Source organism: Mytilus trossulus, chromosome 1, assembly GCF_036588685.1.
Source record: "Mytilus trossulus isolate FHL-02 chromosome 1, PNRI_Mtr1.1.1.hap1, whole genome shotgun sequence".
In the NCBI taxonomy this organism is placed as follows: domain Eukaryota; kingdom Metazoa; phylum Mollusca; class Bivalvia; order Mytilida; family Mytilidae; genus Mytilus; species Mytilus trossulus.
The window spans coordinates 110,251,994-110,274,918 of record NC_086373.1 but is presented as its reverse complement, the minus strand read 5'-3'; the positions used below and the strand labels follow the sequence as shown (position 1 = coordinate 110,274,918).

At 34.8% G+C, this 22,925-nt stretch overlaps 2 protein-coding genes across 3 annotated transcripts in view; one reads left to right on the top strand and one right to left on the bottom strand.

The window, feature by feature from the left end:
* The window catches only part of LOC134711716 (uncharacterized), a 35,575-nt gene that overhangs the window by 8,094 nt on the left and 4,556 nt on the right, over positions 1 to 22,925 (top strand). For both annotated transcript variants that reach the window (XM_063572541.1, XM_063572532.1), the window contains 6 exons: positions 2,548 to 2,652; positions 3,013 to 3,121; positions 5,436 to 5,457; positions 6,449 to 6,505; positions 19,596 to 19,700; positions 22,122 to 22,252. In XM_063572541.1, the coding sequence (XP_063428611.1) occupies positions 2,548 to 2,652; positions 3,013 to 3,121; positions 5,436 to 5,457; positions 6,449 to 6,505; positions 19,596 to 19,700; positions 22,122 to 22,252 (529 nt within the window). The remainder of the gene's footprint in view (positions 1 to 2,547; positions 2,653 to 3,012; positions 3,122 to 5,435; positions 5,458 to 6,448; positions 6,506 to 19,595; positions 19,701 to 22,121; positions 22,253 to 22,925) is intronic.
* On the bottom strand, positions 7,667 to 11,442 carry LOC134697438 (uncharacterized). The gene is made up of 2 exons (XM_063559719.1): positions 7,956 to 11,442; positions 7,667 to 7,737 (listed from the first exon to the last, which is right to left on the bottom strand). The coding sequence occupies exon 1, from the start codon at positions 11,403 to 11,405 to the stop codon at positions 9,657 to 9,659; it is 1,749 nt and encodes a 582-aa protein (XP_063415789.1). The 5' UTR covers positions 11,406 to 11,442; the 3' UTR covers positions 7,667 to 7,737; positions 7,956 to 9,656.

Here is a 22,925-nt window from a genome sequence, read left to right as displayed (position 1 = left end):
AGTTAGGAGTTTATCTTTTAATTCATAAGTATAATGTACCACTTAGATAGAGTAATCTCTATATAGAAAATGAACTTGAATGTTTATTTATACATCCCTAAAAAAACGTTTGAAAAGAAAACAAATTTCATTATGTTTCAATTTGACAATGTTGACATTTTAACCTATTTTATCTGTTTGTTTTGATCACACATTGTTTTATATATAATGGAACTTGGGATGAGTGTCATAGAAGTAGGATGTTTAGCTAGCTATAAAACCAGATTCAAGCAACCTTATTTGCATGAGAATATGCTAGTATCAAGTCAGGAATATGATAGTTTTTATCCATTCGTGTAATGTGTTTGAGCTTTTGAATTTACCATTTGATTAGAAACTATCCTTATTGATTTTTCCTCGAAGTTCACTATTTGTGTTGTATTACTATTTTGGTATGTATTTGATGATTATTATTTTATAAACATAACGCGTATCTGGCGTATAAATGAATGGACCTAGAATCTTTATTGAGTATTTTCATCTCACAGGTGAAAATATAAAAGAACAAAGAAATGTCAACATGGAATTTAAATGCCTATTTCACTTGTCAAAACAAAAGATAAAAAAAGCCAGATCATTTAGTATCACATTAGATATATTGATGATGTTCTTTCCATTATCAAGTCTTTCTTTTCTGGTTGAGGTTCAATGATATATTCTTCAAAACTAGAAATTTTAAGACTTAAACCTCGAATTTGAAACAGGACGATTCTTATTTTGAAATTGCCCTCAACTTAGCAGAAATATACTAACTTGAGTTTCGGAGCAGAAAGTCGATGAAGCCGGGGTTTACCAAAGAACAAGTAGCCCTTTTAAAAAAGTATATCAGAATATACCAAGAACTTGTTAATAAAAAATCCGTATAACGTATATATAATACGTACTGATGTTGTTTATCATCTTGATAATGCGTTAAAGTATTCTTTTATTTGTCCTTGTACATTATTACTTTTACTGTTTAGTCCATTTTATTATAAATGATGTGGCTCGGTATTTATACATACCGTCATTATGTTATTGTTCTATCGTGAATGTTTTGTACTTCGTATTGCTTATATGCTTTGTCAATATGCTTTGTTTGTCGAGCCTGCGACTTAAGTTGCAGAAAGATCGAAATAGGGACAATGATCCGGCGGCGGCGTTAGCTAACCTATTTAAAGCTTTATATTTTAGAAGGTAGGAGACCTGAACGCCTCATACTTTGTATATAGATGCCTCATGCTACGAGGTTTTTGTCAATTATATGTCCAATGCCCTTGGCCTCATTTTCATGGTTCAGTGACTACTTTAAAAAAGTTATTTTTTTTTGTATTGTTATATTCTCTCTTATCATAAGTAATAGGATAACTGTATTTGGTATGTGCGTACCTTGCAAGGAACTCATGTCCGTCAGACAGTTTTCACTTGACTTCGACCTCATTCATTGATCAGTGAACAAGATTAACCTTTGGCGGTCAAGTCCATATCTGACATACTATTCTAATACAGTCGGTGTACGGAAGGACTGTAAGGTGTAAATGTCCAACTGGCAGGTGTTATCTGACCTTGACCTCATTTTCATGGTTCAGTGATTATAGTCTAGTTTTTGTGTTTTGGTATATTTTTCTTATACTGTATGCATTAAGTGTACTATATTTAGTGTATGGAATGAGTGTAAGGTGTACATGTCTAGCTGGAAGGTGTCATGTGAACTCGACCTCATTTTCATGGTTCAGTGATCTAAGTTTAGTTTTTGAGTTTTGGCCTTTGTTTTCTAATACTATATGCAATAGGTCAATTATATGTGGTGTATGGAAATGTTTTATGATCTATATATCTGTCGTTCAGGTTTTTATTTGACCTTGACCTCATTTTCACGGTTCATTGCCCAGTGCTAATTGTTTTGGTGTTTTGTCTGTTTCTCTTAAACTATAAGCAATAGGTCAACTATATTTAATGTATTGACGAATTGTTAATCGTACATGTCTGCCTGCCATTGTTCATCTGAACTTGACTTCATGTTCATGGTTCAGTGGTCAATGTTTAGTTTTATTGGTCAATGTTAAGTTTATATGACAGTTGTAATAAAACTTTATATTTAGGACTACCAATATAATATGAATAATACGTAAAGAAGGCGAGACATTTCAGTGTGTGCACTTTTGTTTTCTTTGTTGACATGTTTGTTTGTTAACATTATTATTGGGATTGTAACACAATTTTGACTGTTGTACCTCTTTTTTGACATTTTACCTATTATTTTTGTTTGTTTTGTCCATACATCTTTGTCAATATAATGAAATGTCATCAACTATCGCATACATTAGAGGTTTGGGTAGCTATAAAACCAGGTTGCATTTTCTACATAAGCAAATGCCTCGTTTAAGTCAGGAATTTAACAGTTGTCATTTATTCGTTTGATGTGTTTGAGGTTTTTATTTTGCATCTGCCTAGACTTTGTAAAGAATTTTCCTTAGAGTTCGTTATTTTTGTTATTCTTCTATGTATTAAGTGATTTATTTTTTTCAGATATAAGAGTCACGGAGCATCTTCTACATGGATCGATTATACGGGAAGTGACTATAAGCTTGGGTCTATAATGAAATTTCTGCATAAATCTATGACATCAACAGAGTAATTACAATTTGATGCTGAAATGTCTTGTTTGATAAGTATATTAAGAGCGTCTGCAAATATTTCACCAAATGCTTTCCAAATGTTTTGAAATCTTTTCTTTTATATTACTTGTTTTTTTTTAAATTCCGTCTTTCAAATATATATACATATATTGAAAACAACACATCATCATATGATGATATTAAATGAGATCGTAAAATTAGCTTCCCATATCACTTGAAAAATTTGTAAGAGAATTTCAGGAACATTCACCTAAAAAAACAAACCAAACATTATTATTTTTTCTCATTTTTTATCTTGTTTGACTTTCATTTTATTTTCATCTTGATGACTTTTAACACTATTTATTGCAATTAGATCTGGGAGCACAATAACACAGCAGACAGAAAACGAACAGTCAAAAAGAAAAAAAAGAAGCATTCTTGCTGATATTTCTAGAGCAATTTATAAATATTTTTTACCAAAGGTAAGTTATATTTTTTTCGTTTTCCTCTCTTCTTCTTTTCTTGCAATTTTTAAAATGTAATTTACACCAATAAAGATATTTCTAATGACTGCCATATATTTCATATATTGGAAGTACATTTTTTTAAGGATGTACATAAGTGAAATTAAATAAGTCAAGAATTTAAAATTGACACTTTAAGCTCAAAGGGCATTAGTTAAGGATCAAAATAAGCTTAAGATATCGATAGGTCATGGAGCTCCTTTTTGAGATATTTGATTTTTAAAATATGGCGGGAAAAGTCTAACTCAGACTTTCAACTAATATTTGCATTGGTTTTATTGGGAGATCAAATCAAAGTCAGACCCACACATTGTTTAACATACAACCTTTCATATCGTTATACAGAGTTTTGATTCATTTCATAAAAGGATTCTTAGAATTTCTGAAGTGCTTCATACATAATTTGCCATACCAATGAGTCAAGGGTTTGGAAAAATCTATGAAGAGCAATGCTCCTTTAATATTAGGGTATTCTGCAAGGTATATAATGTCTTAAATCTGACGAGTATATATTTTTAATCTAATAAAACATACGTAGAAAAATCCAATTGCACGATTTCGATATGTATTTTTATATTTATTTATGTTTATGTCGCTTATATGGCCGTCGGAGGTTGTCAGAGGTCAACTGGTTAGTTAATTTGTTGGCGTTTAGACTAAATTACACACGAAACGAAGCTACATGTATTTTAGCACATGCCCTGTAAATTTTATATTTGTATTACAAATGCCTTATATTGTTATAAATCAAATATGATCATTTTAGTCAAATCGGTGAACACGAATTTGACTGCTAGTGCCCCTTTAAATGACGATTACCAATAACTTGTTTTGAAGTTTACACATCCTTTTTAGAGCGAAACTTACAATGAAACAAGTTTATTTAGCCGAAATTGTCAGTCCAACCTTTACGAGAGAGAGACGAAAGATACCAGAGTGACAGTCAAACTCATAAATCGAAAATAAACTGACAACGCCATGGCTAAAAATGAACAATACAAACAGACAAACAATAGTAAACATGACACAACATATGAAAATAAAGAATAAGCAACACGAACCCCACCAAGAACAGAAGGGGATATCTGGGGCTCCGGAGGATAAGGAGATGCTTCCCTTAAAAAAGTTTTTACCCTTGAATGGTGATTGTTGTGTCTTTGAGCAAACCAAAATACATAAAAGTGCGAGTGGAAATTGAAGAATGAATTAGAATGAATTAGAATTAAAATGGCAAACAACATCAACAGGACAGTCTCAACACAAAAAAGATGGAAGAAAAAGATAAACTGACCATAACAAAAACACAATTATAAGACCTACAAATGAATATGTTTGAGAACAATTGAGTATAAAAAAAAATATTGGCCAGGTGACCAGTCCGTTATGTTCTGAAGTAACCACTCTATGATATGTCTGTCTATCAGGAAGCACTAATGCATCGTACCATAATTCAATACTACTGTATTATGATTAGTGTATTTGGTGAAAATGATAATATAATTTGTGTTACAAATAAAAAAAACCAAAAAAACTCAACGTTATTAAAACTTTCTTTTCTTACTGTTTTCGTAAAGGGATAAAAGTCTTCAGAAAACTATGTTTTGTTCTACACAATTCACAAAGATTTCAATGTTTTTATAAAACAATACAAAAAATTGCAAGAAAGTTCAAATTGATTCCAGGTGTCAGAAGCAAAAAATATTTTTTGGTAAAATATCTCAAATGTTGAGAAATATCTTTTTAATTAAGCATATCCTATTTCAAATTGATTCATGGTTTTAAACATAGGATTCCCATTCATTTTTAAGACTTATTTATCGTGAGAGGTATTTATCAGCATACATTGATTTGAGCCTGACACTACAATGTGAAAGTCTTCTGGTAAATTCTAGTTATTACTTTGAGAATTTGACTACTCTGTTTTCCAGTGGTTCATTTTATTGATTTTTCCTCATAAAGACGGGAAAATATTTCTAACAATCGAACCAAGATTTACGAACTAATTCAAACAAAAAAGAATGTATGGTTTATGACGCTCTTGCGTGAATTATACATAATAAAGTAGAATACTTTTCCCCGTTAGTTTGAATAATTTATTCAAGATATCGAGGATAATTCAATGTGAAGAGTTCAAAATTAATTTTATGGTTCAATAAATTCAATATTTTATCAAAACTTTAGTTTGTCTTTCGTATGTAATCAAAAAGGAACGACAAATTAAAGCAGAAATGTCCTGCATTAGTGGAATGTATGTATTTTTTTCTCATTTCAGGAAGTGTGTCCAGTCAAAAATCGTAAGTTCTAGTTCATCATTTTTGTTTATATAACACAAAAAGAATAAAATATATAATCATGGCCGTTCAAATATAGTATGTACCCTCAATTCATTAAAGATATTTGCAGTTTGTGTATATATTTATTTATTTTTTGAGAAATAAAGAGCAGCTGAAGTTGAATATAGCTAAAAGTTACCCAAAACAAATCACAATTAAGATTATTAATCCCAATTTATTTGGCTGATGTTCAATACAAAAGTGACATATTTATTGCAAATGAAATTTTAAATATTTTTGAAAACAACTACCAGACACTTAATAAATTTATAAAGTTTACTGGCTTTGAACATGTTAATCTAGGTTATAAACTGCTAGTACTATCCGACCAATTTGTGTCATATTTATTAGTATTTTTTTTTTATCTGTTCTGTGTTGATTTCATCCTTTTTCAACAAATTTTTACTTTAAGTTCTGATTTTGTTCTTATCCCCTATGTACAGTTTCAGTTTAAGGTAAGGTTTGGCACTAGACGTTTTTTTAGGCCCTTCCAATAATTCATGTGCCTCCCCAGTCATTTTCAGAAAAGATCGTATTTGTATTGCTGGACCAGTGAATTTGATTCAATTTAGTGAAGTCTTTTAAAACATGCATGTAGCAGTTCAAAGTTTGTTTTTCATTTTATTAGCACAAGTGTTTAGTTTAGGACTTTCGCAATATAATTGTTGCTATATCAAAGCTAAAAAATATATCCAGGTATGAAAGCCTCAATTGTCAATTACACCAAAAGTTTTCAAAAATAGAAAGGAAAAAAAAAGGAAAAATGTAACAGCGCATTGTCTAAACCTGCAAAACTATCAACCTATGAGAATGATTTTAACATACATGTATATATACATTCGTATTTGACAAGAAACTTAATTTGTATAATTATCTTTTTGCTTATATGTTGTTAATTTTCGTTCTTCTGTTGTTGTTTATACTTAATATTCATTTTGTGACTTTCCAATAGGTGTAAACAACCCACACTATATAGCAGCTGACAAAGCTATGATACCAAACCCAAATAGTAAGTATTTAACAGTAATCAGTTCTTCAGACTGAGTTTACACCTTAGATAAAGTATATATGCAGAAAATATGTACAAACACGTATTGATTGATCTATTGATTGTTGGTTACTTAAAAATTCACTGGCGAATATTGCATGTTCGGAACGAGAGATTAACAATGAATACAGTTGGCAGGTTCTGTAATTGCCTATACCTGGATGAATGTAGAGGGAAATTTACCACCGCTGTATATTTGATTTTGGGCAAACATTTGACCTTGCAACAGAGCACATACGGACCCTTAAAGTGTGGTTGAGGGTTCATAACGTGCAGAGTCTGTTTATTCTCTTTGCACGAGGCATCAATTTGAAATTCCTATTCTGACTGCACGTTGCCATGACATATGGATAATAACCCAGCAGCAACACATTACCGTGACATATGGATAATAACCCAGCAGCAACACATTACCATGACATATGGATAATAACCCAGCAGCAACACATTACCATGACATATGGATAATAACCCAGCAGCAACACATTACCATGACATATGGATAATAACCCAGCAGCAACACATTACCATGACATATCATTATGGATAATAACCCAGCAGCAACACATTACCATGACATATGGAGAATAACCCAATGAATATTGTTATCGGATAACGCATCGTTAGATTTAAAAAAGATTTTTTATGTGATTTTTGAGTTATGGGACTATGACTGTCGGATAAATAGAATTAATGTACACAGGATCCTACTGTGTCAAAATTATCTCCCCATTACGCCAGTTCATTTTCACAATCGTAGAAACGGAAGCCATCGTAGGGATGACGCGCTACCAATTTTGCTCTTGGAAACCGATTAATTTATTTACATTGCACCATTACAATCCTTATATATGTCAGTTGTATTTTTAAAGACAAATGTATCAACTAGCTTAGTTAATAATCTTGTCTGCATTGATTCAACTTAAAACTATTGTCTGATCTGTTGTCAGGTGAAATTTTTTAAAATTCATAAACATTTAAAGAAAATCTTATTAAATATTTCGTGGAAGGGCAGACTAGATTTTTTTAGTGTATGAAGACTATGCTGAGCCTGACTCAGCTAGTATAACCATGGGATTGTATCGCAATCTCGGCAAATTATAAAGAATAACAACTTGTGAGTGAAGCTTGTAGATTATAATTCCACCAGAAAGGATACAGGAGTTTTTACAGAGTGTGTATTGTTTGGTAAACTGAAAGAAATAAAAATACAATATTTTACAATATGTACGAAAGAAATATATGAATGTTCAATGCAATAATAATATCAAGTCAAAAACGAAAGTAGAATTCTCAGTTCAATTCATAGAAATAAACAATTACAGTTCGTATTGTTGAATAAACATGGAATCCAAGTTAACGGAATTAACGGTATATATATTTATCAGTTTATAATTGATTTGAAACGTACTTGACGGTGATTTGTCACAATATCCACAGGAGCAGTTTTGTCGTGGCATCCATTTGCAATAGACCGGTGAGGAAGAGAAAGTAAGCACTAGTGAAAATACGGAGAAGTCCAGATTATTTCCGGAAAATACGGATGTCTAAAAATCCAATCATATAGACTATACAGTGAATATATAATTGCGGATGTGATCCAGAATACTCCCCGTCTGAAATCTACCTGATATCACTATTATTCCATAAGATATAACACATATGAATGTCACTATATAAATCCAGAGATATATACACATATTTACACAGGAGTGTTCTCTATGAGGAGAATCATGTCCACGATAGGGCGTGTGTAGGTTGTTGCTTTTCCATTAACGATAACTCGCACTTCTGCTTTTCGGACATGTTCGTCTGAACTTTTAAATGAGTTCACTATAATTCCAACGGGCCATTGGGTACGGCAAATGTTTTTGTCCTTAAGAAGAATGACGTCTCCTTCGATGAGATCACGGCGATCTTCGGTCCATTTTCGTCGTTGTTGTAGTAACGGCAGGTATTCCTTCCTCCAACGGGACCAGAAAACACTGGCCAGAGCCTGTACTCGTCTCCATTCGGCAAGACAGAGATCTCGTTTGTCGAATTCCCTAAGATGGTCTGAAGTAAAAACGTAGTCGGTTTTCTGTGTCAATAACAAAGCCGGAGTTAATATTAACGGATTCTCTGGATCTGTTGATACTGGTACCAGAGGTCTAGAGTTCACTATTGCTGAAACTTCTGCCATTAGTGTGTTCAGCACGTCATGTGTAAGGCTTCTTCCGGCTGCGTTTAGAAGCATAGAATCAAGAATTCTTCTGGTGATACCAATCATTCTTTCCCAGGCTCCACCCATGTGGGACGAATGCGGCGCATTGAAGATCCAAGTTGTACCAGAATTGTACAGAAAGTTCTTGAAGGGTCCATCTTCAACGTTGATTGAGTCAATCTTTAAATCGTCGATTGCGCCAATAAAGTTTGTTCCACGGTCAGATCGGAAAATCTTCACTTGGCCTCTTATAGCGGCGAATCTCCTGACAGCGTTTATGAAGGCCGAAGAACTCATTTCCTCGATTAATTCGATGTGAATAGCTCTTGTCACTAAGCTTGTGAATAAAATTGCCCAACGTTTTGAGTTGGCGTATCCGCCACGTGTTTTACGTGAAACAATTGTCCAGGGTCCAAAGGTGTCTATTCCAACGTTAGTAAACGGAGGTGAAGGTTCAAGACGGTCCTCTGGCAAATCAGACATGATTTGATACTCAGTTTTTCCTCTGAGTTTGCGGCATGTCACACATTTGTGAATAATAGATGAGATTAAGCGTTTTGCTCCTACGATCCAAAATCCTGCTGATCGAATCGCTACATCTGTGAAATGGCGACCTTGATGTTTTATCTTGTTGTGGTAGTGTCGAACTAATAATGTTGCTACATGATTGCGTCCAGGGACGATCAATGGTTTCTTTTCATGGAGGTTCAAGTCCGATTTTACAATACGGCCTCCAACTCGTAATAGTCCTCGTTCATCCAAAAACGGATTGAGGTTAGCTATCGGGCTCCGCTTATTAATTTGTTCCTGACGTTTTATACAATCTATTTCATCTCCATAAACTTCCTGTTGTGCAGATATTAAGATGAAATTTTAGGCATTTGAAAAACTATCCACAGAAGTCACTGATTATGCCTGTTTTGACCCGTGTAAACGAGAGAAACGTTCCAAAAAGGCTATCGCTTGCACAAGTGATGTCCAGTTGGAGAATCGATTGAATCTATCAGTTCCGATACCTTTATGCTCAGGTGTGGAAAATGTTTTTGCAACATTAACAGTTGTACGGATTTCTCCATCTTCTTCTGGATCTATTAGCTGGTATATATCCTCAGAATTCTTCTGTTCTGAGGAAAGAAGTTGTTTTGGTCCTAATAACCATTCGCTGCTGTGAATTTCATGGGCTTGTACGGACCTTGTTCCCGAATCTGCGGGATTACGGTGAGTTGGTACATAATTCCATTGACTTGGAGGGCTAAATTTTCTTATTTTCTCTACTCGATTGGCGACATAGATGAAGAACCTTCTTGTCTCGTTACTTATGTAGCCTAGGACTACTTTACTGTCTGTGTAGAATTTTACGGTGTCTATATGTAAATCTAAATTATCCATGATGGTCTGTGTTATCTCGACTGCTAATACTGCAGCAGATAGTTCAAGGCGTGGAATAGTATGACCACTTGTTGGTGCAAATTTAGCTTTCCCAAGAATGAATTCTATGTTTGGTTCACCACTACTGTCGGTCGTGCGTAGATATGCAACAGCTGCTATGGCTTTTTCTGATGCATCAGAAAAGACATGTAACTCCTTTGTGGCGGTTTTGCTCAGATACGGCACGTAGGTACGTGGAATGCGCAATGTTTCGATAGCAATTAGAGTATCTCTCCAAGATTTCCACTCATCTGCTGTCTCATCAGTGAGAGGTTGGTCCCAATCGACGGTTTCTGATACTATTTTCCTCAATAGGAGTTTCCCTTGTATAATCACCGGAGCCAAAAATCCCAGAGGATCGTAGAGACTGTTTATCGTTGATAAAATTCCTCTCCGAGTGATCGGTTTGTTTTCTGATGATAATTGAAATAAAAAGTTATCAGTGTTTACGTCCCAGCTGAGACCAAGACTACGTTGTAGGGGTTTGCTATCGCATTCTAAGTCTAGATCTTTAAGATTTGAAGCCAAATCACTGGCATGAAATGCAGACATAACTTCCGCACAATTAGAGGCAAACTTGTGAAGGCGTAAGTTTCCATATCTTGCTAATGCTTGCTGTGTGTCCTTCATGAGCGTAACAGCTTCCTCTTTAGTGGGACATGACGTAAGACCGTCGTCGACATAGAAGTCTCTTGTAACAAAGCTAGTCACGTGACTGCCAAACTCTTGTTCTGATGCTTGAGCTGCTTTTCTGAGTCCAAGCGTAGCAACAGCAGGTGACGGACTATTCCCGAAAACATGAACTCTCATGCGATATTCGACAAGGTTCTTCTGTAAGTCATTGTCTTTATGCCATAAAAATCTCAGATAATTTCGGTGGTCTTTTCTGACAACAAAGCAGTGAAACATATGTTGAACATCTGCAGTTACTGCGACCATTTCTTTCCTGAAACGCAGCAGTACTCCCAAGAGATCGTTGGTCAAGTCTGGACCTGTAAGCAGGACGCTGTTTAGTGAAACTCCGTTACATTTGGCGGAAGAATCAAATACATCTCTTATCTGATCGGGTTTCTTCGGATGATAAACACCAAACAATGGCAAATACCAGCACTCCTCATCTTCGTGCAATGGTGGAGCGAGCTCTGCATGATTATTGTCTAGGATTTTACTCATAAAAGTAAGAAAGTGTTCCCGCTTAACTGGGTTTCTATTCAAACTGATGTCTAACATATTAGCACGATGAAGAGCTTGTTGTCTGTTGCTTGGCAATGGCTGTCTTGGAACTCGGAACGGCAACGGTGCTACCCAACTTCCTTCCGAGTCTCTTACAAATTCGTTGTCCATCTGCTTCATGAACATTTTGTCCTCATATGACTGTCCAGGCTTGTCATCGTCTCTTGTTTTTTCAAAGAGTGGCGATTGTAGGTCTTTCATTACGGGGTCTGTGTAGTTTTCCCGGATGTCAAACTTGCTTGTGCATGGTTGAAAGGTTGAAGGTTGTCCTGTAGGCAAAATGTTGGTTATTTTGACATTTAACTCAAGAGGAACATGCTGCTTGTTAATGCAGGTTTCTCCTATCACTACCCAACCAAGTTTCAATTGTTGTGCATATGGAGTTCTGGGTGGTCCTATGCGCTGATCGAGGACATGGTGTGCCTCTATAAGGTCTCTGCCAATTAAGAGAAGAATTTGGCAATTTTCCTCTATTGGTGGAATGCTACCTCTAAGTTCTTTTAAATGAGGGTGGTGCATTATTACTTCAGGAGTAGGTATTTCGTCCCTATTATTGGGAATATGATCCCATTCAATCAGTACGGGAAGGTCAAACTTGTCATTACCATTGATTGATTCCATGACGAAACCTCTTCCTCTTTTGCCGGAAGTGACTACTTTGCCGGAGCATGTTGATAAAGTATAGTTTTCTGGTTTATCTTTGACGTCGAAAAGATTAAAGAATTCGGGCGATGCTAGTGACCGGTTGCTTTGGTCATCAATGATGGCGTACATGCGAATAACTTTGTACTGGTTATCTTTGTGATAAACATTCACAGGAAGTATTTTAGCACAAGATTTTCCACTATATGTATCTTTGCAGATCTCAGTACAGGTAGAGTTAACTGAGGTTGCCTTAGTTTCAGCCGATTCTATAGGCTCCCCGCCGTAGGCTTGCTTAGGTGATCTAGACTGTGAACTTGCAGGTTGCTGTGGTCTAGTGATGTGAAGTGCGGTAGTGTGTTGTTTACTTCCACATTATTTACAACTTATGCTTGCATTGCAATCCCGGCTTCTATGTGTGGTAGAATCACAACACTTGTAACATACATTGTTTTCTTTTAAAAGACCTTTGCGCTCCTCTATTGACTTGGCTCGGAACGCTCGACATTCATTTAAGGAATGTTTTGTATTGTGCAGAATACAAAGACCTTGTTTGCTGGCGTCTCCAGATTGCTGCTCAACTGCTGTTTTATGAGCACCAACTTTAGTCCTAGGGTAAGACGTAGACCTTGGCGCAGCACCTTTTGTATTTGGTGTGGCTTTTGACCCAAAGATGAACCCAGGATCATTCTTTGTTTTACTTATTTCCCTGATGAAGGCAGAGAATTCTGTGAAAGGTGGAAAGGCAACTTCATATTTGGACTTGTATCTTGTAGCCCTTGTTGTCCACTTTTCTTGGAGTCCGTACGGTAACTTTTCAACAATAGGATTAATCCCGGATGAGGAGTCAAAATATCCTAGCAAACATCCCAGCTTGGGATTTTCCTTGTGATATTCTATTTCTGATAGAATGTCAGATAGTTCGTAGAGACGTGTGTTGTCCTTATTTGTTAAGGTAGGGAATTTGGCAAGTTTACTCATGAGAGAGGCTTCCAACATTTCTGGAGCACCATACCGCTCGTCAAGCCTCTTCCATAATCTCTGTATCCCTATGGTAGGATTATTGGCATTCGACGCTCTTATGCTAATGGCGTGTTTAGCAGACTCTGGACCGAGCCACTTGATCAGTAAATCGATCTGTTCTGAGTCAGAGACTTGTAACTCATCAGTCACATTCTTGAAGCTTGCTTTCCAAGTATGGAAGGATTCTGCCCGATCGTTAAAGCTCGTTAACCGGGAAAAAAGCAGGTCCTTACGTAGGAGGAATCTAGTTATCTCCGATGTGAGGTTGATTTGTTGCTGGTGTGCAACAGGGATATTTTCTATTATGCCTTGTTTTTGGTGTGAAACAGGGATCTCTTCTATAAAGTCTTGTTTTGGGCGTAAGACAGGGATCATTTCTTTAACACCCTGTTTTTGGTGTTCAGTAGGGCTCTCATGTGAAAGGCCTAGTCTTTGTATGCCGGTTACTAATCCCAGATCTGGGATAAAGGTAACTTCCGGTGACTTAAAATCGGAAGGTAAGACAGCAGATGTCTGTGACAGCAAGTTCAGTGCCGCGGACGGCACGAACGCTGGTGCTTCGTGGCTCAGCTCAATTTTAACAGGAAATTGCTTTTTCTTTTGAGGTGCTGTTACTTCCTTCACAGCTGTTGATACAGGAAGTTTGTTGACAAAATCTTGCACACGCTGGAGCGGGTCTTCCTTTTCGTCAGGTAGTTCGCTAAAGGCTTGACTATCGTCGTATTCCAGGATACGAGCCTCGGCTTCTGCGGCTGCAGCTTCTTTCTGTGCTTCAAGAAGGTTAAATTTGGCTTTAAGCTCGGCCTTTTCTCGGCTTACTCGTGCGGCTTCTTGTTGCATTTCAGCCTTCCTGCGCATAGCCTCTTGTTCTAATTGCACTTTTCTGTGAGCGGCCTCCTGTTCTTTTTCAATTTGTCTGAACAGGGCTTGTTCCTCTAACATTGCTTCCTGTTGTAGGATAATGGCATGTTTTTCTACAAAGGCTATTTTAGACTTGGCAGCCTCTGCCTTGGCACGCTTTTTCCGTGCTAGGCTTGACATGTCTGACACGTTAGAGCTACCACTGCGTGAGTTTTTCTTACCTTTTGAGGTCTTTGTTTTAGTGGATTTGGCCTTTGTTAGGGCGAGGCGATGCTCGTGTAGTTTTTCCATAACAAGTTCCACTTTGGACAGACGTAAATCCAAAGAGAGTTTACATGCATCAATTTCTTTTTGACTCTCCAATGTTCTGGTCCTTTTCAGAAAGTCAAGGTACTCATCTGTGAGCCTACGATAGTTATTACAGGCTTTAACTAGTTTGTCCTGAGCTGTGAGGAGTTGCTGGAGCTCGTTAGGAGGCGTTGTTACTTCCAATAACTGGGATTCAATGTCGGCCCAGAGAGCCTCCAGTTCCTGACAGAACTTGTCACGTTTTTCAGTGAAAGCTCCTTGTCCTTTTTCTGTGAGGTCACGTACTCGCCTAGCCTCGGGAGTTTCATCTGACTGTGATGTATTAGACGGATTTTCTAATAGTTCAGGGACATCTCCTTCTTGGGGCTGTATCTCTTCTTGTTGTTCCATATGACTGGGATCCATGTTGACTCAACGTTGTTGGGTTGCTGTCGAGTATACAGAAGATCTGTAGTCCACTGTCAGTGTAAAGGTTTGTACGTTGCTACGTTGTCGTTCCTTGTTTTGATATGTAAAGACAGGTTGTCGTCAATTTACTATGCTGAGCCTGACTCAGCTAGTATAACCATGGGATTGTATCGCAATCTCGTCAAATTATAAAGAATAACAACTTGTGAGTGAAGCTTGTAGATTATAATTCCACCAGAAAGGATACAGGAGTTTTTACAGAGTGTGTAATGTTTGGTAAACTGAAAGAAATAAAAATACAATATTTTACAATATGTACGAAAGAAATATATGAATGTTCAATGCAATAATAATATCAAGTCAAAAACGAAAGTAGAATTCTCAGTTCAATTCATAGAAATAAACAATTACAGTTCGTATTGTTGAATAAACATGGAATCCAAGTTAACGGAATTAACGGTATATATATTTAACAGTTTATAATTGATTTGAAACGTACTTGACGGTGATTTGTCACAATATCCACAGGAGCAGTTTTGTCGTGGCATCCATTTGCAATAGACCGGTGAGGAAGAGAAAGTAAGCACTAGTGAAAATACGGAGAAGTCCAGATTATTTCTGGAAAATACGGATGTCTAAAAATCCAATCATATAGACTATACAGTGAATATATAATTGCGGATGTGATCCAGAATAAAGACTATAAACTCTAGTTATCACACACAATAAATTAGAATTTTTTGAAGATATGCATTTTCATCATCCAACTTGAAAGACTGTCGTCAAGTACTTTCATTAAAAAAATAGCTATTTGAATACACCTTCTCTGTTTTTGTGACTCATTAGATAGGTATTTCACTTGACCCATATAATTCATCTTTTAGTACTGTGATTTTTGTGTGTTATAACGTCAACCTGTAGCTTTAATATATAAAAATTATAGAATCTGAAGCGAGACGATGTATGAAATATTCTTACTTTGTACGATATCAAGACAAAATACTCAACTCAAACACGCCCTAACATAAAAAGGTGCACTCGATTTTCTCTTTTCGATACAATTGTTACCCATTTTTTTATTTTTTTCTTCAGTCACATAATGGAAGGGCAGACACGAAAATTACTGAACTTATAGATTGATATGTTTTCCGTCCGTGGTAATTTTGCCAAAAAAATCGGAGGTTATGCATTTTTGTCATCCAACTTGAAAGATACCCATGTCGTCGACTTGATATCTAATTGTTCTGCTTAACTATGAACTAGATAAATTGAAAACTTATGCAAATGGTGTTTTTAAAATAAAACACCTCGTAATTGAGAAGAAAATTGCAATTTTGTTTGTTTCTATTAACTTTTAAAAATTTTGTTACTATAGTAAACAATACAGTAAACATTTATCGCCTTCTCTAACAAAGAGCTTCGATTCTTTTGTTCTATTTCAACCTGGTTTCCGGCAATAACTAAATAACTACATTTTTTTCCTTCCAGAGTAACTGGATTTTTAGCTGTCATAATGTTATACTCGTATGCATAAGGGTATCCTCACGCAGGTTTGTCTTGGTCTATGGTTGGGTTGTTGTCTCTTTGACACATTCCTCATTTTCATGTTCTACAAAGTTTTTCTGCAAAGTTTTCTACAAAGCCATTGTAAGTTCATCGGAAATTACAAGTGAACAAGCAACATCATCTTATTTACCTTTTAAAACCTCTATCAAACTGTGTTACTGTAAAAACAACACCAGTGATTCATACAGAATATAATTTTACATTTAAATATCGCATTAAACCCTTTCTGAGAAGACTAAAGTTTAAATGCGATTAAAATAATAAGTTTATGTGATAAAACTATATAGATAAGTTTTTGAGCTCGGCTTTTTTTATTTTGTTCAGATCAAATTTCATCTCAATAAATGTTACTATCTTTATTAAAGCATCACTGCACACTGAAATGTATAACACTGAATCGTCTTTGTCATGTTGCCACATATTGACAGTAAGTTTATCGTTGACAAAAGTCCCTGCTATATAATTTATACTCAAGTACTTCACTGGATACCAAATAATATCGCCCTTAGATTGGTCGAGTTGACCATTCATGGAAGCCTCAGTGGCAGAGTCTATACAAGATTTGATGTACACTGATTAGTTAACATGCATTTTGACATCCATATCACTATATCGGGACTTTAAAGTCCATTTCAAGCTATCAGCAGTGGTGTCGGAATGGAAGCATTAGTTTTCTTCAATACTTCAGGCATTCCTCGATCTTTCAAATGTGAAAACAGGTGGTGAAATTGTGGAGAGTCCAAGACCCTTTCACTGGTCTGTGTGTTTCATTGGCAACTCTACAAAGTTTTGCCAGCCTTTCTACCAAAAGTACTCCCGTATCAGTGTTATGCTGAGCCGGACTCAACTATTTAACCAGGTGACTGTATCGCAATCTCGGCAAATATATAAAGAACACAACTTGTTTCGAAAATTGTAATTATAGTATTCCACCAGAAAGGTTTACAAAGTAGTCAGTAGACTGGTAAACTGAAAGAAATAAAAATACAATATTTTACAATGTGTAAAAATTAAACATGATCTTTAAATATAAGATACGTAATCAAGTCAAAGACGAAAGTAGAATTTTAAATAACTTACAGTTCGTATGCATTTATTAATCACTTATCCAAAAAAAAACGGAGTTAAACAGATTAATTTATCACAGTTTATGATAGAATTAAACGTACTTGACAGTGAATAGTCCGAGATTACTCTGACTTCCAACCCAGTACCAGATCAGAAAGGGGGGGTCCGGGGGTTGGACCCCTCCTTTGTTTTGGCCGATCAATTCATTTGAATGGGGACATAAAGTTGGAACCCCCCCCCACCCTTTATCCTGGGTTGGCGCAGCACCTTTTGTATTTTGTAAACTCCTGACATATTCTTACATCACTATAATTTGATAGAAAAACACGTATGAAGACTTCGATTGTATGAAGAATTTTCTAACACATGTTTTACAGTAAAACCGATGTATTCAGGTCCATAAGATTTTTTTTTTCTTTAAAAATTGAACTTTCCTATAAAGCTTTAATTGTCAAGATTTGGCAGTATTCTAACGTTTTATTTGTTTCAGCGCGTGTATACCTGTTGTTGTTTAGGAGATAACTGTATTGTATTTTAAGCTCCGACGGCATCATTTGGGGATTTGATGGTCGCAAATTAAGTTTACTGGCGACGCGTTTGCCGTCGGAGCTTAAAATACAATATTGTTATTTCCATTCTAATGAAACTGACAGAAAACAACGTTAAAACATGTATTTAAAATCTGTCATATGCCGTCTGCGCTTGAGCGTACGTCCCATAGCATCAATTGTCAATTGATGCCATGTAAATAAGTGACGTTATCCAATCAAAATGAACGTTACAAACGTTCAACGGTTGCATTAGATTGTGAGAGTGACGTAATAAACGTCAACGTCAAACTACTGTTTACAGTATACGAAAAAAAAAAACCCAGTTAAATTATTGGAATTAAACTCTCGTAATTATGATCAATTATCAAACCAATTTATTTTCAACATTTTTAAAAGACACAACGCCGTATTTGTTTTAAAAATATGATGAATGGCATTTTTCAGATGTTGGTTAGTCACTGGTGAGTCTTGTGTGGACAAGGCGCGTTTTTTGGCGTATTGAATTTCAAACCTGATGCTTTTTGTTATCTATTAATCATGTTTTTCTTTGTCTAATATGTTCTCCTATTTATTTGTATTGTAGTCCTGTAGTATTATGTTGTCATTTCAATATTATATTTAACTTTGCCATTAAAGTGCGAGGTTTGGCATCCCATAAAACCAGGTTTAACCCACCACTTCTATTCCCCTTTAAAAGTGTCCTGTACCAAGTCAGGAAGATGGTCATTGTTATATTATTGTTCGTTTCTCTGTGTGTTGCATTTTAACGTTGAGTCGTTTGTGTTTTCTCTTATTTTTGAGATATTGAGATAAGACATGGCACGGTACTTGTCTATCCCAAATTCATGTATTTGGTTATCATATTATATTTGTTATTTTCGTGGTGTTTTGATGATTGGTCAGTTTCTGTGTGTGTTGCGTTTCGGTGTTGTGTCGTTGTTCTCCTCTTATATTTAATGCGTTTCGCTCGGTTTTGGTTTGTTACCCCGATTTTGTTTTTTGTCCATGGATTTATGAGTTTTGAACAGCGGTATACTGTTGCCTTTATTTAGGCCAATAAATTGTCTCAATGGCACAAAACTCGTTAATGTATTATCGTCTCTCAAATGTGTTTATGGCGGTGTGGGTTTGCCGTTGTAAGAGGATTTTCAGGCATAATAAAAAAGAATCATGCAACCTACAAACCCTTATTTTTTTGCACGGGTTATTAACCGTGTATGACGATCACTTTAACTATAACTAAATTGGATTAAACGTCAACGAAATGATCGGATGTGGTTTGTATCTATCCATCTTGCACAAGCAATTCACGTTCTACTCTAGCAAGGGTTTAAATGGCAGACTGTATAGAGAAGTCTTTGGATGGGAATATTTCTATTTCCCAAGTAAAACTCTGGATTCAAGTTGACGATTTAATATTCCATATTCTGAAATACAAAATTATTTGAATATTTCCGGCAACCCATGGGATCATGCATGTAAATACAACGTCTACAGTTGTTCTATTCATGTATTTAACAGAGATATAAATATAAGTTTCACATGTCTTTGTTAGTGAGATATAACCTTGTTACATTGGGTATTTGTGCATCAATTTTATTACCTACTTTATGATAAAGTCGGTATATAACGAACACAATATTTTAGAAATAATAGCTATAGTACATGTACACAGTAAAATTATTATATTAATAATAAACAATTGTTTATTTTGAATTAAATTCATAACACATACATGTATTTGTATTTATCTTTATAGACATAACTGACGTTATCATACGGTTCGAGACGACAAATGGAGAACCTAACCTGAAGGCTTACGACGCACAACCCAAAAATCCTAAAGTTCATGACACCACAATAGGTAATTATATATTTTCGAATGTTTGGTTTTATTTGTACAGCTAAATGAATAAAATGATAGCTAAAGTTTGTATACAATTACAAATACAAATATTTTATTGGCACAAACACAATTACAATAATTGGCAATGGCCCATACAACTGTTATACAAATAGTAATAATGTATTGAAAATAACGACAATATTAATATGTAATATTATGAACAATGATTATTAGCAATTTTATAGAGTTTGTTCTGCTTTACGCAGGTTCAAACTGTCTGAGATGAAAGAGGAAGTTAATTTTAGGATTGTGTATGAATTATTATTTAATAAAAAGATTATATTATTTTCATGTTTTTGAAATTTTGTAGGATCAACAATTATATTTGAAACTTTATGGTAAAATATATCCCTCTTAGTTGAGTATTTTTCACAATGTAAAAGAAAATGTTTTTCATTTTCAATTTGACCAGAATTACATACAGAGCAGTATCTCTCATTTCTGGGAATATTTAGATGTCTCCCTCTTTCAATCATCAGTGTATGGGCGCTTATACGGATCTTACATATTGCAGCTCTGTCACTTCTGTTTTTTAATATATCAACATAGGGTGGTCTTCTGCCCATTATGTAGACACTTTTGAAAAAGTCTAACTTTTTGGATTCAAATATATTTGCATTTTGAACTTGCAAACATTGGTCATTAATTCTTTGTTTAATAGAATTTAAATTACCTTTAACATAATTAAAGTTATTGATGATATAAGACATTCCAAGTTCATTCAAAAGACTCTTGACCTTTAAGACCCAAGGGTTTGAATCTACAGATTTAGTGAATATATCATCTGCCAAAGAATTTTCCGAAGAAACTATATGGTTCAGGTAGTTGAATATTGAATATAATATGTATATGAAATGGGTATAGGTGTAATACCACCAAATCATAGTACGTTGCATCCAGTTGCATACGAAAAATAGGTAAAAAACATATTCCCTTGAATTTGACTTTGTAAGTAATAATTCTACATTTTATTGCAGTAAAATATTTCTGGGTCATAAACATATGTCTCGGGTATTTCAAAGCATCTTCTAGTGATGGTTATATTCCCATATGAAATGAAATGTGATGTGATTTTTTTTCTATAGATAAAACTTTACTCATGCCAAGTATTTCTTTATTTGAAACAAAGATAAATTATGTATAGTTTTTAAAAAAAAAACTCAAAATTAACAAAGGCTAAAATCAATGGTGGTATAATTACACCTATACACACAAAAAATTATGCAGTATAAGCAACACAGCTGTTAACCAAGGTACTGTCTCACACCGAACAGAAACCCTGACTTTTCACTGCAAATTACTTATCTTTATCCTGCAATTGAGTGTCCTACTATACAGATACAGCCCTACAGATATCGCTTTAAAGTCCCGCCCAATGCTGGACTATGTATTGTTTGACCTGTGTGACCTCAGAATGTGTATTCCAGTTGCATTCCAGTGATGATGAAGATGTCACCCAATTATCGATTTCAAAACTTGAATGTGTATGATTGTGTTACAAAATCAATCATGTCAATTTCAGCATGCATGTTAATAAAAGTGAATGTCAAGTCTGAAGCGTAGGACAACTCGTACACTTCTGTTTCAAACTTGACAATGTTTTTTATTTGTTTTTACTGTTGAAATAAGTTGTTATATTAAAATAATTACATTAGATGTAAGTTTCATTATAATACGTTATTCTGATTGGCTAACATGTTATTCCATAAACAATTGCATCAGACAATAACATTTATCATGCATGATGACACGAGGTCCCACAAAAAAGTGCAAAGTGAATTAAATTAAACTGAATAAAAATCGTGTTTTCATGATTTTAGCTAAAAAAATGTAATTATAAGTATTGAATACTTCTTTTTGAAACTTTATAGGGTTGTAAAAGCGTTGACCGTGCGTACATTTTTAGAATGAAGCGCTTCCGCGCTTCATACAAAATGTACTTCGGTCAACGCTTTTACCACCCAATAAATTTACAAAAAGAAGCATTCAATTCTTAAATAGATAATTATTCACCTTGGCCGATGTATTATTTTTGACCATTCGAGATTTTTTTTTGCGAACCCGTCTTCAGCGTAATGTGTGATTTTAATATTACTACGCGGGCCCAAAGGGATTACAAATCGAAAATAAATGCTAAATATGTTAGTTTTTGTGTCTTTCAAAACACAAACAATATACAGAATAAATTGCAAGATAAAGACAATAACTGTTTAGTGTCTTTGAATATCAGCTGTATTTGTACTCGGCTCGAAACAGGTGTAGTAGCTCGCTAAAAGCTCGCATACAGTCACCTTGTTTCCTAGCCTCGTATAAATACAGCTGATATTTAAAGACACTAAACAGTTATTGTCTATGTATTTCTTGGTATTACTATTTTAGGTTATGGGTTCAACCTAAACAGAGACGGTGCAAAAGAAACTTTCCAAAAACTTGTTCCAGAAGTTGATTTTGATAAAGTTAAGACGGGACAAGAATACATAACAAAGAAACAAGCCCGTAAACTATTGGATGTAAGAATAATAAGTTATCAGTCTGGAATAAAGTTGTGTAGATGAGCTGGATTAAGGTGTGTCCTTGGCTATAATAATAAAAAATCTTGATTACATGCAAATATGTGTTTACGGAAAGGAGCACATAGATAGTTTCCATAACAAAAAGTATATAAAGAATCATTATTTTAAACAAAACAATTTGCTGGAGCTATTTAATGGAATAAGTTTCTAATTCCATGCACGTATAAATTAAATATAGGATTGCCTATTTGAAATACAATGTATTGCCTGTAGAATAAATGAAATTAAAGAACGTGTATGATAATCAATTTAATTTTTTTAAATCCGAAGTCGCATTTGAATTATTATGTTTCTTTTCTCTATATTACGTCAAACAATGTAATGTTTATAAGTATTTTAGTATTGATCTAGTCAGAATAATATCACTCAAAAATGTTTATTTTGTCATGAATGAACCAGATTTTATTTACAAGATTCAATATTTCATTAAAGTCTCATTACTTGCAATACATAAAAAAACCCAGTACATACAGAGTATATACACAATATAAAACAGACAATACACAAATATAAAATACAAGTACCATTCTATTAAGAATGATGAGAAACTGTAAAACAAACTAATATTACCTCCGGAGGACGATGTTCGTTATTAATTGGCTTACTTTAA

Bases quoted from the DNA above. Each gene is read 5' to 3' on its own strand.
- LOC134697438 (XM_063559719.1), bottom strand. From the start codon at position 11,405: ATGTTAGACATCAGTTTGAATAGAAACCCAGTTAAGCGGGAACACTTT.